The sequence below is a fragment of the Balaenoptera physalus genome, assembly GCF_965194825.1.
Source record: "Balaenoptera physalus genome assembly, chromosome: 17".
Taxonomy (NCBI): domain Eukaryota; kingdom Metazoa; phylum Chordata; class Mammalia; order Artiodactyla; family Balaenopteridae; genus Balaenoptera; species Balaenoptera physalus.
Genome location: NC_138895.1, coordinates 51,411,364 through 51,425,327, shown reverse-complemented (window position 1 = coordinate 51,425,327; position 13,964 = coordinate 51,411,364). Strand labels below are relative to the sequence as shown.

The 13,964-nt window shown below is 38.8% G+C and overlaps 1 protein-coding gene and 1 pseudogene across 5 annotated transcripts in view; one reads left to right on the top strand and one right to left on the bottom strand.

Annotated features, from left to right (window-relative positions):
- Positions 1-94: 94 nt before the first annotated feature.
- RRM2B (ribonucleotide reductase regulatory TP53 inducible subunit M2B) overlaps positions 95-13,964 on the top strand; it is a 37,429-nt gene continuing 23,559 nt past the window's right edge. Inside the window, exons 1-3 of one of the 4 annotated variants that reach the window (XM_082434332.1) lie at positions 97-327; positions 9,838-9,952; positions 10,475-10,630. In XM_082434332.1, coding sequence (XP_082290458.1) covers positions 10,589-10,630 — 42 coding nt within the window. In that variant the 5' untranslated portion in view covers positions 97-327; positions 9,838-9,952; positions 10,475-10,588. Of the gene's footprint in view, positions 328-9,837; positions 9,953-10,474; positions 10,631-13,964 lie in introns of those variants that run through there. The other 3 variants (XM_082434330.1, XM_082434331.1, XM_082434333.1) reach the window with 3 other exon arrangements.
- LOC309647214 (geminin pseudogene) lies at positions 5,219-6,140 on the bottom strand (annotated as a pseudogene). Its single transcript has one exon. The product of its transcript is annotated as a geminin pseudogene (transcript).

The window sequence follows — 13,964 nt, the reverse complement described above, 5'->3', positions numbered from 1 at the left end:
CACTGGGCAGGCGGGAGGTGGGGCCGGCGCAGCGGAGTGGGGCGGGGCCGGCCGGAGCAGGCGGGTCCCTGAGGCCGGGGAGGCGGGGCCAGGCCAGAGCTGGGCCAGTCCCTCAATAGGCAGGCGAGAAAGCGAGGTCGAGAGTGGAGCGGGGCGGGGCCGGCAGGAGTAGGAGGGGTCGGGGCCGACTCAGGACCCGCCAGCCACTAGGTTCCCAGTTGGAGGTGGCTTGAGGCACTTGGTTCCGTCTGCTCTCGTAGCTCTGGCGGAGTCTGCGCGATGGGAGACCCGGAAAGGCCGGAAGCGGCCAGGCCCGAGCAGGAGGAGGTAAATATTGCTGCTGCTTCCTCTCCCGCCCCACAGTCACGCCTGGCCTCTAGATTGCGGGTTGTGGCGGGGACCTGCAAGGCGCAGGAGCGCTGTGGGAAATTTTATTCATTGCCTTCTGAAACCCGGTGTAGGCCCGGCTTCGAGTCCTCGGTGCGGAAGGGTTTCATCTTTTCGAGCTCCCGGGAGGCCGTCCCCGGGGAGGGGTGAGGAGGGAGCCGGGTTTCTGCTCCAGTGCTCTGTTCCGGAGCTACCCAAAGGCAATGCTCTGAGACTTCAGACCGGGGCAAGGCGCACCCCCCTCCCATCCTTCCCTGTTCTGGAGCCCTAGCGGGGGAAATTGAGGCAAGGGCCGAGAACTGGTGGCTCTACTGGAGAAATGCATGCCATCTCTGGGATCGGTAAAAGGACTTGGAAGGATGCCTGTGGAAATTGACACAGGTGGATGGGGTGGAGATGATAAGTAGAATGGCGTCGGGAAATCCTCATAACAATGAAATAATCAGGTTAGGAGGCCAGTTTTCTCAGACCCGGCTAAACTAGCTATGAATCTTTGGGGTATCACTTTCTTCGTTTATATGGTGGAAGTGATACTTCCTTCACAGAGAATTAAGTAAAATGCTTTATGCAAAGTGCCACGGAAGTTGTGGGTGCTTAATAAAAACCTTAGTTAACGTGTTCATTTTTTCTGCTTCTATATTAGTAGAGGTACATAACAACAGTAAATAAGCTGGGATTCATTAGATTGTAGGGTTGTAGGGTAGTTCAAATTGTTGCACTATAATTTTCATACCCTGTTATTCTGTAAATACTTCTAAACCTGTTGCTGTGTGTGGTATCTTTGATTATTTTAATAGAGTTTCAGTTCACAAAGACACTTGCTTAGCCCTACATTTCTTCAGAAAGTTGTAGATTACAGATTTGGGATTTTATTTTATTTTATTTTGACTTTGTAAACATTTAATAGCTAGTTAACATTGTAAATAGCCCTCAAACTTTTTCTTCCCCTCTTGAAACAAATACATTTAGTACCAATTTCCCCACTCTAATGGGACAACTCAGATATTTTTGTTTGTGCTAGTAGCACCAACACTTATTGAGATTTAAGACCTGGAAGTTAATTTTTATTTATTATCCCTATCTTGATACAGACCCACAAAGGCAGAGGCAGAGGCAGTACTTTGGATCTAGAAAGAATTTTAGTGAGCACCTGTTCCACAGTTTTTAATTCGAAACGCAAGGGTGCCTTAAGCGCTTTGTTCCTCTAGATATATTGGTGCAGCATGGGCCACCTGCATCAGAATCACCTGGAAAACGTTGTAAAAAATGTAAATTACTGGGCCTGTGCCCCAGATGTAGTGAATCAAAATCTCTTGGGATGGGTCTGGGACTGCATTTTTAACAAGCACTGCAGGTGATCCTTGTACACATATTTTAAGAACACTGCCTTGAAGAGTTTATACCTTGAAGGGGGTTTATGACTCTCCTGAAGTTTGTAGATTTTGTATGTGCAGCTGTGAATCTCCTGAGAAAGGGAGTTCAAACTTTTTATAGTTTCTCAAAATTAACTATCATTAATCTAATTGATAGTCCCTATTTTCAAGGTAAGAAAGTTTAGGCCAGAAAAGATGAAATGATATGCCCAGGACCACACAACTCAGTAGCAGAGCTAGTTTTAAAACCAAGATCTCATTCCTAGGCCAGTATTCCATCTGTTTTATTAGATTTGGTGGGAATAAGAAAATGAAAACACCTACAAATAGTGTATAGCTCTGACAGCATCCAAATTTTCTACTTCACCCAAAGAGTAGGAGAGAGGTGAAGGCAAGCAAATGAAAGTGGTGAAATTGGAGGTGGATGGGAGGGAGGGTCTGTGTAGAATGCCAGCCTAGATCAGAGCAGGGTGAGTGCTAGCTGGGGAATCTTGATCTAGATGGGTGCCCTAGCATGTCCTAGTACCTCTTGGGACCAGGTGACCAGAAACAGGAAGCACCATTCTGAAAAACACGGTGGAATGTTGCCAAGGAATGACGATGAGAAGCTATTTCACGTTCTCACTTAACACTTACGCAGTTACAACAAATTTAGTTGTCTACTTGCAGTCTTACCTGCTGTCCAATCCTGTTTACCACTGCCAAATTAATCCATCATTAAACCTGTGCCTCCATGTCACTCCCCGCAAATAAATACTCCCAAAAGGGTCTCAATTCCCACCAAAACCTGCTCAGCTCCTCAGACTGGCAAAGTCCTGTTCAAGCAGCTTTTTCACGCTAACTGCCACATCTTAATTCAGGCTGTCATTTCTACCTCTGAAATGGACGCTATAGTTGCTACCAAAATCTATGTTTTTTCTTTTCTAATTTAACTACACAGGGATGTCCAATTTATCTTTCTCATGGCATCCCAATTCATGTTAATTCCTACCCAGAAACTCTCCATGACTCTCCATAGGAATGATTTTTTTTTTCTGGCCATGCCGCGGGGCTTGTGGGATCTTAATTCCCCAGCCAGGGATCGAACCCGAGCCCTCAGCAGTGAAAGTCTTGACCACTGACCGCCAGGGAATTCCCAGGAATGATTTTAAACTGTGCTCCACAATGAATGCCTGTGAGGAGAGTTGAAGTCTGAGCCTCCCAGCCCCCCAGATATTTGAAAATCTTTAGCCCTGAAAACTCCAAGCATCTTAGCCCAGTTGATATCCACAGTGTAGATCCTTTCTGTCTCATCTGTTGATCCTTGCTTTAGCCAAGTCAGGTCACTTCTGCCTTTGCTTTACATCCATTTCAGCCAGTTTTAATCCCAGCTGGCTCTTCTTCTTCCATCTGCCCTTTTTCTGTGAAGAGAAATACCGGCATTCTCGAGTCTGCATTCTCAGCTGTGCGGCTGCTGCTCTACCTGTTCTCCCTGAATAATCACATCCATCCTCTTGGCGACTACTCATAGGATCTCCACTCCATTAGGAAGGAGGGAGGTAGTGCCTCTGCCTACTACCATAGTGTTATATTTTCAGCTGCCTTCTGGATATCTTGAAACTGAACCCATTATTATTATTATTATTTTTATTGACCCAAGTGATTTTTAAAAGGCTTTTGTGTTTGTAACTTGTTATGGCTTGGGTTGGTGGGGGGAGTTAATTCAAATTAAGCTTTTGTTAAACATCTAATGTGAGAAGTGAGAGTTTTTGTCTGATTCAGTTATTCTCCAGGTGCTGAGCACTTTCTGAGTCTCTTATTTCTCATTTTGATCATCCAGTTGTTGGAGCTGGAAACCTCAAGGGCATCTTCAACTCTTCCTTATCCTGTGGTCCAGAATCCAAATTTTAGCAGGAATTATTAAATCTACTTTTGAATATTCCTTAAATCAGTCTTTTGTGTTTCTGCAGCTGATATCCTCGTTCAGGCAAGAGATGGATAGTGCAATAATCTGTTAATTGTTATCTCCACCTCCAGTTTCTCTTCTAATCGAACCACATTTCTCCAAAAGTGATCATAAAACAAATCTGATTCTGTTCCTTACCTGATTAAAAACTTTCAATGGCTCCCAATAGACTGCATGCTAAGGCCAGATGCCGAAGTGTTATATATCAAAGCAGACCACTTTGACCTGCTCCAACATTTTCAATAAAATCAACATCTTAATATCCATTTAAAATGCAAAAAATAGGCATATCCCCCTTAACCTCAGGTAAAGCTTGGAGATGGAGTACGTATTTTAAAAACTGAAAGTTAAAAAATGTTTTGTTTGTTTCTTTTCGTCAAAATGATGACACTGAGTAAAAAAGAAATTGTCAAAATAGTTGTATCAAATGGCGATAGGAAAATAGCTATGGCAAAATTCATATATATTTACATTCAAGACCCTTGCATGGTTTAAAACCTGGGCCAATTTTCCAAACAAAATCATAAGTACAACACTAATTGATAAAATTGACTTTTGTCTATTTTATTAGTATAATTTTTTTAAGTTAATATATATAACATTACTTATAAAATCAGTGGAATAGTAAGTCTGTTTTGATGAACCCATCATTTTAAATTGGGATATAGATGATAGTTGAAGATTTATATCAAACTTAGTAAAGAATTACCTCGCATATTTTTCAGAAGTTCTCTTAATTCACTACTGGCCAATTCTGTGGATTTATCAACCCTTTAAAATATGTGGATACCCGTAGCATTCAAAATGCATATGGCTAGTATGCTGCTGTCTGATGCACTCACGTACTTCTGTTGCCACCAGGATCAGTTGTCTTTATTTCCAGTGCTGTTTGTACCAGTAGTACTTTTATTGTAATGACTTTAATTAATTTATTCATTTTCTAAATTTTTATTTATTTATTTTATTTTTGGCTGCACCTGGTCTTAGTTGCAGAACACAGGATCTTTTGTTTTGGCGCGTGGGCTCTTCATTGTGGCATGCGGGCTTCTCTCTAGTTGCAGCGCTTGGGCTCTGTAGTTTGCTGGATGTGGGCTCAGTAGTTGTGGTGCATGGGCTTAGTTGCCCCGCAGCATGTGGGATCTTAGTTCCTTGACCAGGGATCGAACCAGTGTCCCTTGCATTGGAAGGTGGATTCTTAACCACTGGACCACCAGGGAAGTACTGTAGTGACTGTAATTTAATTAAATATGTGGAAACTAGTAATATGTGAGTATGAAAAGAAAGTTGTTTCTATGAAAACTTAAACTGAGAGCTTTGGAAAGTTCAATAAACATGAATTGTTAACAAATTCTGTAGAATTAGATGTAAGCAAACAAGTATGAAAAGATTGGGGAGAATGATAAAAGAGATAAGGATTTTGCACTCAGATTGTGCTACCCTAAGTGTGTTAAAACTAGAAAGTATAGGTGTTGCGTTACGCTGTTTTTTTTTTTTTATTTTTTATTTTGTATTTTAATACAATAATAGGGCCCCAGGATACAAACAAGGAAGTCTGAGTCCAAGTTTTCATTATAAAGTTATTTGCTCTGCTACAAAGAACTACAGTGGAGGTGAATGTTGGCAGTATATTTCTCAAGAGTCAGTATTACTGAATTTCACACACACGGTTTTGCATCTGTAGAGGGAGAGACAACTTCTTCAGCACATGTACCAATTTCTGACTCTTCTACTTCAGAATCCTCACCAGTTTCCTCTTCAGAATCAAATTCCTGACTATCCGGTGATTCAAAGTTATCCAGAGGTTCTTGATTCAGTCTATTATCTCTGCCATATACTGTACATGTTCTGCTACTTCTGCCAATTCCTTATTCTCCTTCTTCAGGCGGGCAATTTCATTGTCCTTTTGTTCAATTTCTTTATGAAGTTTCTCATTTTCCTTAAGTGCTTCATAGAGAGCCTTCCTCCGTTTTTCCGCCACTTCTTTCCAATATTGAGAGGATGGATTTTCTGTAATCATAAGATCAAATGCTTCTTGGGTGACGCCTCCAAGATTTTTATTTTCACTATGTTCTGGGTCAGTAAGAACTCCAGAGCTGGAAGTCTTAGATATTAACTGGTCATTCCAGTGTTTCCGTTTGGACAAGCTTTTAACCAACTCATTTTCTCTTCCGACTAGCGATCCAGCCGTAGAAGGCTGAATCATCTTCAGAGTTCTTCTTGGAACAGGACTACTCTTTACATTCTCTTGGATTCCTTCTTGTTTCTGCTTCATACTGTGATTCATTATACACTGGATGGAAGCGGGCAATCCTCGTAGCGAACGCACGTAGTTGTGGCTGCGGCGCCTCGCGTGGGGTCCACAGGCAATACGCGTTCGTCCCCGCAACCGCAGGAAGGCTTGCGCGCGCGGCTGTGAAAGACTAGAACTCCGCCCTTCCGCGTTATGCTGTTTTAATGTCAGAAAGTCTTGGGACTCCAATCAGTGTGACAACGACAACATTTTGGCCTTATAGCAGAAGATTAGCAAATAAATGTAAATGTTTGTTTTAAGTGAAATCAAATAGTTTAAGGCATATATACTTTTCTTGTGATTCCTTAATTTAACCAGCTTTCAACTAACAGTTCTTAACTTCGAACAAGAGAGCTTCTATTATATTATTGTTACTATTAGCATTATTGTTTTTTTCCTTTTTGTTTGGTTTTGGAAAAAAAAATCTTGGGTCACGCCTGAAAAATAGAGACAAATGGTTACCGGGTTTTTGTTGTTGTTGTTTTTAACTGCCTGTCTTTAATCTCGTGTTATTGTTCAGTTAAGCAGAGATAGCTAGAGAAACTTTCATCTGAGTTCATCCAAAAAAAAAAAAAGGACAACCTGGAAACACAAGTCCATGCATTAGTGGTTACCTTTCTGTATGGTATAAAACATTTCTGTCAGTTACTTTTACTGTTTTAAATGATTAAAAACATTTATTATTTTTTAATTGAAGTATAGTTAATTTACAATGTGTTAGTTTCAAGGGTACAACAAAGTGATTCAGTTATACATGTATATATATTCTTTTTCAGATTCTTTTCCATTATAGGTTATTACAAGAGATTGAGTAGCGTTCCCTATGCTATACAGTAGGTCCTTGTAAAAACACATTTTAGAGTGAAATTTTAAATCTAATGTTTGTGACATTAGAGGGACCACATAGTTCTTCAGAGCACACTTGGGAAAGTCATTGTGAAGTGTTTTCTGCCTTTCTGGTTTATCTTCTTCTGTCGTTCTCCACATACCATAAAGTCCAGATATAGAAAGTTACTTCCAATTCTTAAAAATGTCATATGCCATCATGCCTTTTTTCATATTGTTTTTTTCTTCTAAAATATGGGTTCTTAGCCCACATCCACAGAGAACCCTGCAGAGCCTAGAACTTTGGGATGTGTGGTTCTCCTGACATTGTTTTAAAATGTGTGTGGATTTTTCTTAGCATCAGGAAAATAAGCAATATGTCATCTTTAACCCAGTTCAAAAGTCTATGTTCGTGAAAACCCCTCTCTTTACATGGCAGTATCTTTCATAATACCCTCCTAATTCAGCTTCTTTTCTTAACAACCCACATCTTATCAGGATGGAACAGGAAGAATATAAGTATCCAAATGTGACTTTCATTCTGCAGCAGTTTTCATAGATCCTGACATTGATCAGTTATTTATCAGCATTTTCAAACTCCATTCGGGGCAAGGGTGCTTGGTGCCAAAGGGTTGCTGCTTATCATGTCCTTCCCAACTTGCAAGATGGCCCACACAGCAAATATAGTGAAAGTAAAGAATTCCAGCTCTGAATATATACCTGTACCCCAGGGACAAAATATATAACAAAAAGAAAAATGTAGAATCATATCAAAGTTCTACGTAGTAATGATAAAAGCAAGCACAATCTAGAAGAACTAAAGGAAGAACAATGTGGGCCAAGACAAGTTAGAAATATTTGTTGACTGCAGACCTCAGCCTTTTAAATTGGAATTTGAATATCTCACTTTTTAAGCCTTTCCAGCAGTTTTCTAATTATTTCATGAATGAACATTCCCTGACAGCAGTCATAGAAGGTATTGATTGATCAAATAATTAACCACTGTGATAGCTCTTTTATCAGTTCTTTGAAGTATAGGGACAGCCTATAGAAAAGGCCAACCAGAAACATCCCAACAGTCAATAATAACACGGTAATAATTTTAAAAGTTCATAACACTTGAGAGTGTGCAAAGTACTTTTATTTGTATTAGCTCCTCTGATCTTTATAACATTCCTTTTAAATACGTATGGCAAGTGTTACTGTCTTTAATTTACAAGTGATGATGATCAGATTAAATGACTTGCCTAAAGACATGAATAATACTCCGTGCTTATTGTAAGTGAACACAATTTTGTCCTTTAATGAAGAGTGTAGAGTGAAATATGGTCATTTGGTTCACTTCACATTCTGCCATAGAGGCGGCAATTTCCAAAATGTTGATTTTCAATCTTATCTTTACTGTCTTATCATTCACCTGTGAAATATATCCTCATCAACAACACACTTCATGATCTCATTATACATAGTGATTTTAACCTGGTAAAGGGGAAGGCGAATGCATTTTGAGAAAGTTTTACTCTGAGATTTTGAAACTTGCACTAGTTAAAAATCACTGCTTTAAGCCTTATCAGTTTGGCTGGTAAGAACCAAAGAATCACTTTGGTTCTTTCAACTTTATTTATAAAGAAATCATTTTTATTTTTCTTGCTTTTTCCTAAAATCAAATTTGGTGATGTCCTCCTCCTGTCATTTCACTGGTTACATCAGTACCATTTGTTCAATTAATTTTGCTTAGTAGGAGATATTACAGTTGGCCCTTGAATAACCTGGGGGTTAGGGGTACTGACCCTTGGTGCGGTTGAAAATCCCCATATAACTTTTCAGTTGGCGCTCTGTATCCATGGTTCTGCACCCACTGATTGTCAACCAACTGTGGATGGAATAGTATTGTAGTTTTTATTGGAAAAAATTCACATGTAAGTGGACCTGTGCAATTCAAACCTGTGTTGTTCAAGGGTTAATTGTAGTGTATACTCTTTTTAACTTTAGTTTATCTCACTGTTTTGAATTCTGGTTTTTAGATGTAGGCTGGCCCTACTAGCTGCCATCCATACATACAGAGATGTAGTTTAAGGCAAGGCTTTGAGTTCAGACCTATCTCAGTTCTAATCTTATTTCTGCCACTTACCACTTGTGGGGTCCTGGGTATGTTATTTACGTACTTCAAGACCTAGTTGTCCCATCTGTAAAATGGGAATACTGTTACTATTTGACTGACTTGTACAGATTAAGCAGAATAAGGTATATAAAGCATCTGTGTGGTGACAGTTCAAAAGCAGCCTCAATGCCAGACCCAGAGGACATGCTCTAATGTGTATCTCCTGTTCTAGAGCCTGGAACTGCAGTGTCAGGATCTTACGGCTCTTTTGAGATGGCAGAGCCCTCAATGGCAACACAAACAAAAAACTTGACCACTTCCGTTCTAAAAATTTGCTTAAATATTTGTGGAATGAATATTGAGTAAGTGCCAGGTACTATGCTAGGCTCTAGGGATTCCACAAGTGTAAAGTTGGTTTTTGCTGTTAAGAAGCATGGTCTAGAAGAGACTGTAGAGAATTAACAGGGAATTAAATTGCAGTGAGCTATGTGCTATGTTAGGCACCTAATCCAGGCCTTTGGTGTAGTGGGGGGAGGAGGAGATGTGAGGGCACTCAGAGGAGGCTTGCCTTGAGTGGTTATTAGGTTATTTTCACTAATGTATTGTGGTCTTATGTTAAATTTTTAAAAATCTAAAGGTATGCGGTAATCTGAGCACAAGGTAAAGAGAAATTAACAGCCCATTCACTTACTTAGCTAATGTTTATTGATGTTACACTTGACACAGTACTCTGGGAACACCACAATATATAAAAACTGGTCTCTGTTCTCTTGCTGATTATTTAAAAAAAAAAATATATATATATATACACACACACACACACACACACATATATATGGCACTGTCCCCTTTTAGAGTGCCATCCTCTTTCCAAGCAGTATGTATTTAGGTATGTGTTTCTTACTTTATCCCATAGAGCTCTGAGACAGCCCCAGTGAGACCATATGCAGTAAAGGAATGTTAACATGTAAATAGCAAAAACCAATTGGTACGTGGGAAGGGTCAGACAAACAAAGGCTGCTAAGTTTTTGGTAAGGAGTTTTCAGATAAGTATTATAATTTCAGTTAATATTAGAAAAGAAAACATTAAAATTTAAAAAGTAGCTCATAACAGTAGCCTATTCGTGCCAGCATTCTGTCTCTGCGAGAGGCACTGAAGGGGCATTTTGTCCACAACTTTAGAAATTTGCCCACCGTGACGTTTATGGGTCTAATTTTATACTTATCCTCAAAGTAACAATAATGACAATATTTTGAGAGATTACTATGCACCAGGCTCTGTTTAAAGCACTTTTAATCATCACAATTAACCTCTAAGGTAGGTATTATTTTACTGATGAGGAAACCAAGGCTCAGAGAAGTTAAGGAACTTCCTATAGCCACACAACTAAGCAAACACCATTAACCAGCTACCAGATAACAGTAAGGATTCAAGCTGGGGAGACTGGCTCCCAAAACGATGCTGTCTCCCGAACTTCCCCAGATGTGTGTTTAGATGTGAATAAAGAGGAAATCTGTCCATAAAATGGGTGCTTGTACTTTATTTTTCAAAGAGGTTATCTTCAGATACCAACGAAAATGAAGCAAAGTCAAATGAAGAGCCACTCCTAAGAAGGAGTTCTCGCCGATTTGTCATCTTTCCAATCCAGTACCCTGACATTTGGAAAATGTATAAACAGGCACAGGCATCCTTCTGGACAGCAGAAGAGGTAAGTAACAGCACCGTCATCAGCAAACATGTTCTCTAGTGCAGTGTTCACATTTTCTGTTGCAGGACATTAAAAATGTTTAACTTACATTATAAGGTACATTGAATAAGATCAGTTGTATAAGATAATGTTTGAAATTCCTGAGACTAAATACAGGATTCTCCAATGTTTTGTGTTTAGATTACTGTCTATAAACATGTTTTCTGCTGCAAAAATGTCATCTCAGTCTGCCAGATTTTTACCTCCAATATATTTCAGAACATTTTCCATTTTTAAACAGTTTTGGTTTGCTGTGACCAAATAAGACTAGTCTTTACTTATGGTTAGTGGAATAAATAAAATTGCAGCCATAGCTAAAGCATGAAATAGTGAAAGCCTTAGAGACCCTCCTTTCAGATGAGAGGCTTATCTGATGGTGCAGAAGGAGCTGTCGCATGGGGAGTTTGCCTGGGCAGGGCACTCGCTTCTGAGGTGCTGGCCTGAATTCACAGTGCTCCTCTCAGTCTGGCCCTGCCCTCAGCCACATCAAACCTGGCACAGCTGTGCCAACAGACAGGACAGCTGTGGAATGTTTTCTTGTAGTGTGGCAATTTCCGCCTAGGAAATGAGTTGAACACAGCAAATCAGAAGATCCTCGCTGGTTTGGTAAGGGCAGTTGGTCATGCAAGCGGTTGCTCCATAGTCTGCAAATAATCATTGTCTTCATTTTTGAATACGATGGATGATCCCTGTATAGCACTCTGTTCTCTGTGTGTGCATATTTATCTATACAGATAGATGTATCTATTTGTTTAGATACATTTGGATCTGTCTGTTTATTTACCTATTTTTTGAGAAATTGACTCTTTACATATGCTGTTGAGAATGCAGACTCTGGAACCAGGCCGCCTAGGTACAAATCCTGGCTCTACCACGTACTAGCAGTGCCACTGGCAAAGTTGCTCTGTGAAACCTCTCTGTGTATCCTCATCAGTAAATTGGGCTAATATTACCTAGTTCTGGTTGTTAGGATTAATTAGATGTGTAGAATGTTACTTGGCATTTAGCAAGCACCAAATAAACGTAAGCTATTATTTTACACAGAATGGGGGAGATTTATACTAGAAATCAGAAGCCACCAGTTTTTAAAGCTTCTGTTACACTGATTTTACCCACCTACCCATCTTTGTTATTTTATATTTGTTAACGTTATTAACATCTTTGTTATATTGTAGTTAGCATGTAGAGCAAAAAACCAACCCAAAGCCAAACCCAGCATTTTCAAATTGGGCCATAGTGCTAGACACACCTGACTGTCTCTGACTGTGGTTTTTAGAAAGTTTTTTGTGAGATGTGGTTAAGAGAACAAACGGAGTACATAGGTGGCTTTTTCATTCACCATGTTAAAAAAGTACTTGTGATACCTGGGTTTTTTAAATTCATCAAAAAATTTCTTACATCTTTTAGGAAATGTAATATATGTAGTACTATGACTTAAAAAACACTAATTTTTAAAAATTAAAATATAAAGTTGGTACATATTTTATAGACAGCTTATAGGAAGATTCAAATACATAATTAATTGGGAAGTCAAACACATTTTTAGTTCCACATATTATTCATTTAAACAAATTATGTAAGTTACAGTTTAATCAGCTCTAGATTTCATTGTTTTATCAGTGATTTAGCTTTATTCCTAAATATGCCTGATCATCGAAGCCTTGATTCAGAAGATAAAGTTCTGGTGTTTGGGTTTTTTTTCAAAGCTACCCAGGCCGTTCTGTTAACCAGTAGTTTGTAATCAATCTTTAGATTGTAAAATTGAGAATTTATTCAAATGAGATAAAGCTGGGTGAAAACTTTTACCTTTTAGGAATGGAAAATGACTAATGTAGATAAGTTTAATATTAGAGAGCATATTGTAATATTAAAATTTAGTATCAGGAGTATAATACACAAAAACCAGGAAGATGTCAGTTAAACCCGAGTGAACTCTTAATAGAATAGGACCTGATTTTTAGCTTACATATTTTAAAAGACGTATACAAATATTTCCTCTCTGCTCCTTTGTATCCCCAACATTTAGCACAGTGTCTGGCATGTAGTTGGTGCTCAGTAAACATTTTAAAAATAAAGTAATGAGAAAAAGGACTTTGGAAAAGAACACAAATGATTGAAAGGATGAAACTTTAGTCATTTTTTGGAATGGTGAAAGAGATTAGGGCTTTGTTAGAATAAATAAAAGAAGGACAAAAGACAATTACATATTTCAAATGTTTATGAGGTTATTATGAAACATACTTAAGAGATCTTCCTGAGACAAAATGATATCTACAAGGTACATTTAAAGACTATTTTAAAATTGTAAATTTCACCAAACTCTAGAGTACATTTCTATTAATTCCAAGGACTAGTTCTAATAGACATTTTCCAAAATATTTCTATTTCCAGAGGAAGCCATATCTATAAACTGTTTTAAAACCCAGATTGTTACGTGCCCGGCATTACTTCTGGGTATAAAAGTAGATTAGTCAACAGTAAGGTAGCAGCTACAATTGCTTAACAAGTGCCTAGTTATCTGTCTAACACAATGGTAAATATGTATAAAATGCTAAAGAAATGGCTGCTGAAAGGCATTAGTTTATTCACCTCAGTTCCTTCTTGACTGTTTCTACTCTCTCTTCCCATTTTGCCCCTTCCTTAATTGCTTCCAGATTTTGACTTTCCCCCAGCTTTATTGATATAGTTGACATATAACATTGTGTAGGTATAAAGTGTACAACGTATTGCTTTGATACACTTATGTATGGTAAAATGATTACCACCATAGTATAAGCTAACACCTGTGTCCCATCACATAGTTACCATTTCTTTTTTGTGGTGAGAATAGGTTAATTTTAATATTTTAAAAGGACATCCTGGCCAGCTTCTCAATTAGCTAGAAGATACATGTCTTCATAATGTTTTAATTTTGTTCTTTTCCTTTGTAATTGTCTTAGTTTGAGCTGCCATAATAATATAGAGTAGGTAGCTTGCAAACAACAGAATTTTATTTCTCACAGTTTTGGAGGCTGGTGATTCTAAGATCAAGGTGCCTGCAGATTTGATATCTGGTGAAGGCTTGCTTCCTGTTTCATAGACAGCTGTCTTCTTGCTATGTCCTCACATGGCAGAAGGGGCAAAGGAGCTCTCTGAGGTCTCTTTGTAAGGGCACTAATGCCATTCATGAGGGTGACCTAATCACTTCCTAAAGGCTCCACCTCCAAATATCATCACATTGAGGATTAGGTTTCAATATGGACTTTGCAGGGACACAAATACTCAGTCTATAGCAAGAATGATAACATTTTTTTCT